Source organism: Elgaria multicarinata, chromosome 3 (assembly GCF_023053635.1).
Source record: "Elgaria multicarinata webbii isolate HBS135686 ecotype San Diego chromosome 3, rElgMul1.1.pri, whole genome shotgun sequence".
In the NCBI taxonomy this organism is placed as follows: Eukaryota; Metazoa; Chordata; class Lepidosauria; order Squamata; family Anguidae; genus Elgaria; species Elgaria multicarinata.
In genome coordinates this window covers 161745430-161756947 of record NC_086173.1, presented here as the reverse complement: position 1 = coordinate 161756947, position 11518 = coordinate 161745430, and the positions used below count along the sequence as shown (strand labels likewise).

Here is an 11518-nt window from a genome sequence, read left to right as displayed (position 1 = left end):
TAGCAGATTATAAGATGGAAAAGTTCAGAGTCCTTTGCATGCAATTCGCAGTGATTGTACAGTATAACGCTAGTGTGATAAAGCTTATGGTTTGGGACCAGGCTACCTGCGGGATTGCCTTTTCCCATGCAATCCGCCATGCACACTCATATCCTCTGGGAAGAATTTACTTCAGACAGCTAAAACTAGATTGCCAACTGTTGCCCAGAGGACCTTCTCTTCTGCTGCTCCCGAACTGTGGAATGGTCTGCTGGAAGTGATCCACCAACTTAGCAGTCTTTCTGAACATAAAAAAAAGCTATAAAGACTGAGCTCTTCTGGCAGGCCTACAGTGACCATAAGTCCGGTTTTGCCAGGACATGTCCAGAATCGGGGGGGGGGGAGTGAGGAGGACATTATTTTGCCTGTTTCCCCTTCCATGTGCAGACAGGGCATTGCCAGTCCATGTCATCACTCATTCCAAGTTGGAAAGGTGCTAAATAGCCCTTGGCTTCAATGCATTGAAAATGCAGTCCAACTCATCATTACCCAGACTGAAATCCCATCATGTTCCACCATGGTTAAGGGGCTCGGAACTCTGTAGAAAGTGGCAGCCTCAACATCCAACCCGGGACCATCCTTGTTTAAAGAGGCAAAATGGAATCAAGACTATGAAACAAAGAAAACACACACACAACTTTATTAGTATTCAAACTCATTAAAAGTTACATAAGTAATCTAAAAGGTAGCCACAGCGACTGTACCAGTTTTCAATTTCAACAGCCTTTAAAACATTTCACATCTTAATATCTTCTGTTGGTGGATTCAGGATTCCCCACATAGGAAATTTTTCATAAAAGGGTACAGTACAATTACGCTCTTAAAACCATCCAGATAAAACATGCAAGGAATAACATCAGTGGACCACATAGACAGCATTGCACCATTAAATTATTAAAACCATCGCACTACAACATCTAATGCAGCCACAGAACGCGAGGTAGGGAATTCCTCATATTGAATCCACTAAAACGTGGATCCTTTGATGAGAAATGATATATGGGCAGAAATGGAATCATACTAGGGATAGGAGAACTCCTATGGATCTGGATGCTCATCAGGCCATGCAGGTGTTTGACCCGTGGGCCCACAAAAACACTGCAGCCGCCAATCTGGATCCATGGGGGGATGTGGGAGGAGTCTATTGGACCCCCAGATCCAGTTAGGTGCCTGAAGCATCGCTCCTTACCAAATTCAGAACTGTGAAGAGATTTCCGTGCTATCTGCACTCGCAAATTTATGGAGGCTTGATTTGTGATCCAAACAATCCCTATGGTGTGCACACTTGTGTGGTCTTTCCCCTGTATCGTAAGGTTGGCTATACAAGTGAATGTTTTCCCACATAGTAATCATATGCAAGGAATCTCCAGTATGTACATTCTTTGCTCTCTAGTAAATTCTGAACTCTGAAGTCATCTCCACCCACTGAGCACTCATGTGACATATCTGGTTAAAGTACGATCCAGTTATAGTACTTTCCGAAAATGATAAAATACAGCTAATGAACCTTTGAAGCTGAGGTAGGGTATCCCATGTATCACAATCCCTCAAAAGGCCCTGCAAAAGGCCCCCTTACCCATGGGTCCCAACTGAAAACTTAATTATAATGTGAGGATCAAATGGGAGCAGATGTTTCTTCTATAATGTGAAGCATTGGGGAGAGACTGAACATTTGATAGAGATTCCAGGCTGTGATGGGGCTTCTGTTTCTACTGTCTGCAGTCTAATATCCATGAAGGCTCAATTCATCATCAAAATATGTTCATATAACAAGGAGATTTGTATGGTCACTCCAGTTTCTGGACATCATTGTAAAGTATTGCAAGGTTTGCTAGGCAAGTGAACATTTCCTCACACACTGAACATTTTTAGGCATTCTCCGATAGATGAATTCTTTGGTGTCTAACAAGCTGTTTCTTGCCCCAGAATGTTTCACTGCACACAGAACATTGATAAGGTTTCTCTCTTGTGTGAATTCTTCCATGGACAGTAAGGGATGAGCTTTGAGTATAAGACTTTCCACATTCCTTGCATTCATAGGGTTTCTCTCCTGAATGGCACCTTTGATGTCTGATGAGGGCCGAACTCTGGTTGAATTGCTTTCCACATTCGTTACACTTATAGGGTTTCTCCCCTGTGTGAATTCTTTCATGTATGGTAAGACTGGAACTATCCCTGAAGCATTTCCCACATGTTGAGCATTGCAAGGGTTTCTTTCCTGTGTGAATTCTTAAATGCTTAATAAGTGATGCCTTCCAAGAAAAGCTCTCTCCACATTCTTCACATGTATATGGTTTCTCTCTTGTGTGAATTCTTAAATGAATAGTAAGTGATGCCTTCCAAGGAAAGCTCTCTCCACATTCTTCACATGTAAATGGTTTCTCTCCTGTGTGAATTCTTTCATGCTGAATAAGGGATTGCTTCTCAGGAAAACTCTTTCCACATTCTTGACATGTAAATGGTTTTTCTCCTGTGTGAATTAGTTGATGTTTCTTAAGGTTGCCTCTAGTAGTGAAGCCCTTTCCACATTCTGCACATTTATGGGGTTTCTCCCCACTGTGAATTATTTCATGGTCAGAAAGGCCTGAGCTCGTATTGAAGCATTTTCCACATGTTGAGCATTGAAAGGGTTTTGCTCCTCCGTGGATTCTTAAATGCATAATAAGTGATGCCTTCCAAGAAAAGTTCTTTCCACATTCGTCACATGTATATGGTTTTTCTCCTGTGTGAATTAGTTGATGTTTCTTAAGGTTGCCTCTAGTAGTGAAGCCCTTTCCACATTCTGCACATTTATGGGGTTTCTCCCCACTGTGAATTATTTCATGGCCAGAAAGGCCTGAGCTCGTATTGAAGCATTTTGCACATGTTGAGCATTGAAAGGGTTTTTCTCCTGTGTGGATTCTTAAATGCATAATAAGGGATGCCTTCCAAGAAAAGCTCTTTCCACATTCATCACATGTAAATGGTTTTTCTCCTGTGTGAATTAGTTGATGTTTCTTAAGGTTGCCTCTAGTAGTGAAGCCCTTTGCACATTCTGCACATTTATGGGGTTTCTCCCCACTGTGAATTATTTCATGGTCGGAAAGGCCTGAGCTCGTATTGAAGCATTTTGCACATCTTGAGCATTGAAAGGGTTTTTCTCCTGTGTGGATTCTTAAATGTTTAATAAGTGATGCCTTCCAAGAAAAGCTCTTTCCACATTCATCACATGTATATGGTTTCTCTCCTGTGTGAACTCTTTCATGCATGGTAAAGGCTGAGCTACACCTGAAGCTTTTTTCACACCATGAGCATTTAAAGGGTTCCCCCCTCGTATGGTACCTTTGATGTTCTATGAGATTTTGTTGTTTTTGGAAGCTCTTTCCGCATTCCGTACACATATACAGTTCTTCCCCAGAATGATTTTGTTGAAGGTGTCTTGTAAGTTGTGAGCTTCGTTTGAAGGTCATTTTGCACTCCAAACAAGTGTGTCTTTCCCCCTCTGTGTCAAGCATCGGATCTTTTGCAGTTGTTTTGCTCAGACAGCCACTTTTTACCATTTTTGAGCTTTGACTGGGTTTCTGCTCTGCGTGGATTCTCATATGAGCATCGAGGTCCTTTCTGTGTTTCTTTCCTTTTTGTTCTTCTTGCTCAAGGTGAAGCCCGCTCTGAGATGAAATAGGTTTGCCCTTCCTCTCTTTTGCATAGTTTCCCTTCTTCCTTCTGGATCTATCGTGTTTGCTCAAAACCTCTTTCACCTCTTTGTCCCTCATGCCTCCTTGTGATGTGCTACATTGTTCTCCTTCATCGTCAGTCTCCTGCATTGCATCTAATGGGGAAAATTAGAGAAAACAATTAGAGCGGTGTACTGCTATTGTTCCAGTTCTGAATCCGAGAACCAAAGCAGTCTGGACCTGAATCGGATTCGGATCGGTCCAAAGCAGGTGAAATCAATCCAAACTGCTGAATGCCAAACAGCCTATCAGGAAAACCAAAGGCCAGGCAGCCTCTCTGGGAAATATAATGATTAGGCAGGAGGAGAGGAGGAGTTGGGAAGGGGGAACTGAGCCTTGTCCAGAGAAATCTCTAGGTGCCCATAAAGTTGAACGTTTAATCCAGAAGTCTCTAATCACAGTGGTGGTGGTGGAGGGGTTGTCTGTAACAGGAGGTTCTTCTTTTGTTTCTTAGTGTGAGCGAGGGTCCAAAGGAGGAGGGTTCTATATTATTGGATTGTGCTAGTGCAGCTTGACTTGATCTTCCTGAGTATCTAGACAGCCCTTCTCAATTCCATTCTTTTTGGTCTTTCCATTCACTTAAATCCTTTTCTCTGTCTCCGTCTCTCTTCATTCCTTGCTTGGTTTACTGCTTCTTCTTCGGCACCCAGGTCCCCTCCCTTCTCAATTACTATTCCTTCCCTTCCAATTTCAATACTTAATCTATATTCTAATTTTAAAATAAAGATTTCTCTTCTCTACTTCTAGGCTTTTAATAGTTAGTGTTAGAGTTACTTTCCCATTGTATAGTTGTTTTGGTAAGTTGTTGTTGTGTTTCTGTAACTGCTTTTCTTTTGGTTTTGTGTCTCTCTCTGTGTGTGTACATGATGTGTTATTTCAGCTTACACATTGTTGTGCTCAAGGAAAGAGTGATTTTTCAAAGCAGTACATACACAGTCCAATATATACTGTGGGACAAAGCATCATATTCAATACACACACGGAGCACCCCTTTTTCTCCTCTTGGTAAGGAGAGATGTGGGCATGGATGAACTGCTGATGGGACCAGATGCCTCAGTTACCAGGCTGGACCTCTCCCAGTCAGGACAGTGCCTCCTGTTCTTTGGAGGCAGCAGCAGCAGCAGCCAGACAGGAGGAACGGCTCCTCCTCCTTCTGACCTGGCTGGTGTAGCTTGCCTTGCTGTCTCCAATTCAACAGGCATCTCCTTCAATGGGATGAGCCACAGGTTATACCTTGAAGCAGAATAGTGTCAGATTTAGGGCAGACAAAAAGAAAGTACTAGGTGAGAAGGGTTGTTTTGCACTTCAAAAAAAAACCCCTAGAGAATAGGAAGAGTGACCTTCTAATCATCACATTAAACACCTTCTGATAAGGATCTCTAATCCCCTATGTGGCTTGACAAGTTTCTTTTTACCTTTTACTTTAGTATTTGAGAGAAGGAAACTTTAGGCATGGCTACCACAAAATTCCACTGGATCTAACTATCTGAAATTTTGGCAGATTTAGTCACAGCCATAGGGACTGCTAGGTCACCCAATTCTATGGAGTTCTGTGGAAGCACAAAAAAATTAGCTCTTTGCTTTGACAAATTTCTTCACAAAAGCAAATGTTACCTGTGGCTAGCACAAGAGCCACTGGACCTAAATGTCTGAGATTTTGCAGGTTGAATCAATCATAGGGGCTGCCAGGTCTTCAACTTTCATGTATTCATTATGAAAACTAAAAAAGTAACTGCCAATTCTGTTTTTGAATGCAGATGAATAGTAAAATATAGAAATCTAAACAATTCTGGAGGTTGGATTATGTGGGAGTCAGTTGAAAGCAGATCAGGATTGAATCCAAAGCTCTGAATAGCCTTCCAAAGTGGATTGGGGCAGGTGTCCATGCACAACCCTAGAAAACATAGGTATCTTTGAGTTGTGGGAGAAATCGTAGGAAAATGCATAGCCGTTTGTAAATTTGTTCTTGCTTCTTTCCTTTCCTGATGGGCAATATGCTGCATTCACAATTGAGCTTCTTTTCAACCCTGCCTGCTGAAAATTCAGCAGTCATTTTGTGAATTTCACAGGAAAGATCCTACAAGTAGAAAACCTAGTACCTTGAGCAGGTATTTTTCCAGTAAACATCTCAGGTTTACCATTACAGCTACCCAACCATGTTCTCTTAGTCTGTTCATCTGCCAGATGGATAAATCAAAATTTTCAAATTCTGATTTAAATATACTTGTATAGCACATGAGAGAATAGCGAAGCCAAGAGAAAAGAAGCCTTGACTTATAGATCCAATCTACGTGTCTCATTTATCATCAGCAGGTGTAACCAAGGCCTTGGCTGACTTCTCCACAAAGAATGGGCTCATGCATGTTGTCCACTGGGTACAGTTCCTGCTTGTTTTCTTAATCATGGGGGAGTTTTGCTTCAAGCTCTTTACATACACTATGTACATCTCTCCTTTCTTATTAGGATAAATAATTACTTGGAGTCCGGACTTGATTGGGAGGCCCATTGCCTTCTCCACAAGGAAAAGGATCATCTATTTCATTCTCTCTAGCTTCCTGACTGTTAGAGCAGTGTGACAATGGAACCAGTGACCTAGGGAGGTTGTGGGCTCTCCCACACTAGAGGCATTCAAGAGGCAGCTGGACAGCCATCTGTCAGGGATGCTTTAGGGTGGATTCCTGCATTGAGCAGGAGGTTGGACTCGATGGCCTTGTAGGCCCCTTCCGGCTCTGCTATTCTATGAGTCTTATGATTCTATATAGTTCCCTTACTGATGACTTCTGTGATCCAAGCAATTTTTACTTCTTTTGCCCTATATTTCTCCCCATCCCCCACCTTTTGTTCTTCTGGAGAAGTAAGTAAACCACAGCAGCAGTGATCAACTTGGGCGTATTTACATTAAAAAAGCTAGAGACAATTCTTGTTGCTGTATTATGTATAATTAAGAAACAGCCAATAGATGTCAAATTGGGTAGCTTTACCTGGTTGCTTTTGCGGACCAACCTTCAGAGAATGATGCTGCGTCTTCCTGCGGGATAAAAATGTCTTCCTCCTCTGAATCCATCTGAAGGTGTTCACTGGATGCCTCACAAGGAAGGGGTTCTTCCTCTGCTTCCCCTGCTGGGTGGGTTTCCTTCTGATGTTCTGCTTTTTCCCAACTTGTTGTGGTCGTTTCCTGCCCTCTGCATGGGAAAGGTTCTGCATCAATGCAAAGGGCTCATGTGGCCCCATTTTGGGCCATATTTTTCCCTGTCACATGTAGTCATCTATTCCTTGCCTGTGGAGATTCCCCTGCCCAGGACACAGCCAGTAATTGAATGGCCGTGGATTGAAAGCCCCATCTTAGTCCCTTCCTGTACTGTTTGTGCCCCCATTGGGCAGTAAATCCGAAGCGAAGTACCTCTGAGCTTCCTGAAGGGAGAGAAGGAGCTACAGCCGAATCCAGCCCAGAAAGGAGCTTCAGGGCAACACAGAACCCAGGCACAAAAAGACATATCTATATCACACACACACCCCTTTACCTGATGGTCTGGCCTCAGCATCTTCATATTTCTGCTTCGTTTCTGGACACCACAACCTCGGCTCAACATCAGGCACAGAAGAGCTCCCAGCCTCCTCTACAAGTTCTCCCTGAAACCACAGAGAAGAGCACTTTCAGGCTAGCGTGAGTGTGCCTGATGAAGTAAGGCTGAATCCTGTCCTTGACTGTGTACTTTATGAAAGCTGTTCTATTCTAACAAAGAACCAGCCTTTTGTCTTGGTGATAAGACAGAAATTCATGCAGCTCTATTTCTCCTTGGACTGGATGAGGGCTAATAAACTGAAACTCAATCCAGACAAGACTTAGGCCTTAGCTAGACCTAGGGTTTATCTGGGGATCATCCGGGGTCGTCCCTGCCTGATCCCTGGATCCCCTGTGTGTCATTTAGATGCACAAGGATGACCCTGGGACAATCCCGGGATAAACCTTAGGTCTAGTTAAGGCCTGAGATGCTGTTAGTGGGTGGTTCTGCTGACCGGATGGAGGGTGTTCAACCTGTTCTGGATGGGGTCACACTCCCTCTGAAGGAGCAGGTTTATAGCTTGAGAGTTCTCTTAGAACCATCTCTTTCACTTGAGGCTCAGGTGGCCTCGGTGGCATGGAGTGACTTCTACCAGATTCGGTTAGTGGCCGACTGTGGGGGAAATGGGCTCCACCTGGATTAGTTTGTGAGCCTGAACCTGTCCTTATAAGTAGGTAAAGGCCAGTGAACCAGAGTAAGCAAGAGTGTGAACCTGGCCTGTCAAAGGTCAGGACAGAGAGAAAAACAACCTGTATTCCAAGCTGTCAAAACGTAATGACTTTGCGTGTTCTACACATATTTTAGCTAACTCCCCTGTTTACTCTATTAGGTACCTCGAGACCCTACCCTGCCAGAAGCAAGTCTTTTCCAGTGATAAGGAGTTATATAAAATGTTTACTTTCAGTATGTAATGAAAACAACCTATTGCATCAGCCTGTATTGGATTAGATAATTCAAATGTATTTTGAACTCCATGTGTGCTGTGATTGGTGTATTGCTGACACGTGATCTTCCCACCTGAATGCTATGATCCTGTATTATGGTTGGTCACACTTGGACTCAGTCTGAGTACTGAGTGCTGACATTTATTGCTTGCAATAAAACCTTTCCTTAGAGGGCTGGAGACTTTGTCTTGAGACTACTTGACCCCCAATAAAAGATCCTGAGAGAGGGAAAACGACCTTTCCGTTTCCCCCCTACAATCAGCTACACCCCTATCTGGACAGGGATAACCTGGCTTCAGTCTTCTGTGCTCTAGTAACCTCGAAGTTAGATTACTGCAATGCACTCTATGTGGGGCTGCCTTTGAAGATGGTTCGGAAGCTGTAGCTTGTGCAAAATGCAGCAGCCAGAGTGATAACAGGGACCAGAAGGTTCGACCATATAAGACCCACTCTAGCCTGCTTGCATTAGTTGCCTGTATGTTTGCAAGCCCAATTGAAGGTCCTGGTTTTAACCTATAAAGCCTTACATGGTTTGGGACCATAATACCTGATGGAACACCTTTCCCAACATGAACCTACCCAAACACTAAGTTTGACATCTAAGGTCCTCCTCTGGGTGCCTGCTCCGAGGGGAGCTTGGAGGATGGCAACAAGAGAGAGGGCCTTCTCTGTGGTGGCCCCCAACTGTGGAACGATCTCCCTGACGAGGCCCACCTGGATCCCACATTGTTATCATTTTGGTGCCAGGTCAAGACTTTTCTCTTCTCCCTGGCATTTAACAATACGTAATGAGAATGGGTCTGGTTTGTTAAGCTCATAGATTTTTAAAAATTATTATTATTATTTATTTATATAGCACCATCAATGTACATGGTGCTGTACAGAGTAAAACAGTAAATAGCAATACCCTGCCGCATAGGCTTACAATCTAATAAAATCATAGTAAAACAATGAGGGGAAGAGAATGCAAACAGGCACAGGGTAGGGTAAAACTAACAGTATAAAGTCCGCACAACATGCACATTGTATGTTTTTGTGGTTTCAATTTTTTTGTATATTGTTTTTGTAAAGGAAAACCACACTCAGCCCAACCGGCTGCCCACTGGATTTTGCACAGATCTTGGAATAAAACACACAGCTCTCAATTTGAAAGGGTTAAGCCCAATCCTTTATTGAAATAGGAAGGGTAAGAGGCAAGCATTTACATCAGATTAGCTACTAAAATGAATACATAAACCCCGAACCCCACACTAAAACATTTGTTACAGAATATACTTCCCCGCAGCCAGGTGTCCATCAGCTCAGGCACTGGCCTCAGATTTGGTAGACTTTTTAAGGCCCCTCGTTATTCTACTCCTCCCCCTCCCTCCGGAACGGCCAGTTCCTCTTTCACAGTTGCAAATTGCCCCAAGGTCACTTCTCTCGCCTCAACGGAGCCAGGAGATGGCTTCCCACCTACGGCCAGGTGGAGAGATAAGCGGTACTTCTGCAATTCTATAACAGACAATGAACAAGAATGAATTGCTAAAAACAGTAATTCTGAGTACGCTTAACCCCTTCCTTACAGTTTTTAAGTGTCTAAATGTTATGTAAAAGGTCCAGGGAACTTTAGTATGGTGTGGTATACAAATGCAATAAATAATAATAATAATAATAATAATAATAATAATAATAATAATAGTAATAATAATAACAACTACCCCATTAATGAAATCATTCTCACCTGAGGGATATGGGGTTCTTCTCCTGTCTCTTCTGATTCCTCCTCTGATCTTGGGCTTGTGGGCTTTTGGTGCTCCATGGATCACTTCATAAAAACAGTCTTAAGTAATAGAACATCAGTCATTCAGCTCGCTGTGCTCACCAACTGCCTAGAGGAAAAGCGATGGAAATCAGAACGAACAGGAATAAGAAAGATCCCTACCTGGAAGCGAAAAACCATTTACACATGTAAATTGCCATTCTTATTATCAGTATGATCATACCATGATTCAGTTTCTATCCCTCCTTTGTCCCTCTTTCAAGGAACTTAGAGCAACTTCCACAGTCCCGCTCCTCTCCTTTTTATTTTTCCCCATCATCACCGTTTTTTCGTCAACACATCTTCTCATATTCTAATAATGACTTGGATAGCAGGTCTGTCCTTGCTTAGAGACACCTCCTAAATCACAAACAGCTCCTCACCCAAAAGAGCAGGTCACAGAAGAGAGACATAAACATGGAGATGAGAAACTGCGAAAATCTGAAAGCCAACATTATCCCAAAATCCACTCCGGCAAACTGACTACAGGACCAAACACCACCGGCTATATTCACCTGCTCAACTTCTAACAGAATCTATTCTATCAATTATTATTATTATTATTATTATTATTATTATTATTATTTATATAGCACCATCAATGTACATGGTGCTGTACAGAGTAAAACAGTAAAACAGTAAATAGCAAGACCCTGCCGCATAGGCTTACATTCTAATTAAATCATGGTAAAACAATAAGGAGGGGAAGAGAATGCAAACAGGCACAGGGTAGGGTAAACAGGCACAGGGTACGGTAAAACTAACAGTATAAAGTCTGCACAACATCAAGTTTTAAAAGCTTTAGGAAGGAGAAAGGTTTTTAGCTGGGCTTTAAAAGCTGCGATTGAACTTGTAGATCTCAAATGTTCTGGAAGAGCGTTCCAGGCGTAAGGGGCAGCAGAAGAAAATGGACGAAGCCAAGCAAGGAAAGTAGAGACCCTTGGGCAGGCGAGAAACATGGCATCAGAGGAGCGAAGAGCACAAGCGGGGCAATAGTGTGAGATGAGAGAGGAGAGATAGGAAGGAGCTAGACCGTGAACAGCTTTGAAGGTTAACAGGAGAAGTTTATATTGGATTCTGAAGTGAATTGGAAGCCAATGAAGAAATTTCAGAAGTGGAGTAACATGGTCAGAGCGGCGAGCCAGGAAGATGATCTTAGCGGCAGAGTGGTGGACAGAAACCAATGGACTGATGTGAGAAGAAGGAAGGCCAGAGAGAAGAAGGTTGCAGTAGTCCAGCCGAGAAATAACCAGTGCATGAACAAGCGTCTTGGCAGAAGAGACAGACAAAAATGATCGAATCCTGGCAATATTATACAGGAAAAAACGACAAGATTTAGCTACTGTCTCAATATGAGGAATAAAGGAGAGCGAGGAATCAAATATAAAGCCAAGACTATGAGCTTCCTTGACTGGAGTAAGCGTAACATCATTGACAGTAAGAGAGAATGAGAGATGA

General features: G+C 42.9%; 1 protein-coding gene across 1 annotated transcript; it reads right to left on the bottom strand.

Annotated features, from left to right (window-relative positions):
• Positions 1 to 1907: 1907 nt before the first annotated feature.
• LOC134395703 (gastrula zinc finger protein XlCGF26.1-like) lies at positions 1908 to 10060 on the bottom strand. Its single transcript, XM_063121866.1, has 4 exons — positions 9983 to 10060; positions 7274 to 7382; positions 3361 to 3847; positions 1908 to 3156 (listed from the first exon to the last, which is right to left on the bottom strand). Exons 1-4 carry the CDS (start codon positions 10058 to 10060, stop codon positions 1908 to 1910), a joined length of 1923 nt encoding a protein of 640 aa, XP_062977936.1.
• Positions 10061 to 11518: the final 1458 nt, after the last annotated feature.

What these genes read in the sequence shown, in the direction of transcription:
- LOC134395703 (XM_063121866.1), bottom strand. Translation starts at nt 10,060, where the DNA reads ATGGAGCACCAAAAGCCCACAAGCCCAAGATCAGAGGAGGAATCAGAA. An exon ending in AAGAACCCCATATCCCTCAG is followed by an intron (nt 7,383 to 9,982) that starts GTGAGAATGATT and finishes CTGTGGTTTCAG; the next exon opens with GGAGAACTTGTAGAGGAGGC. An exon ending in AATCTCATAGAACATCAAAG is followed by an intron (nt 3,157 to 3,360) that starts GTACCATACGAG and finishes TCAATGCTCAAG; the next exon opens with ATGTGCAAAATGCTTCAATA.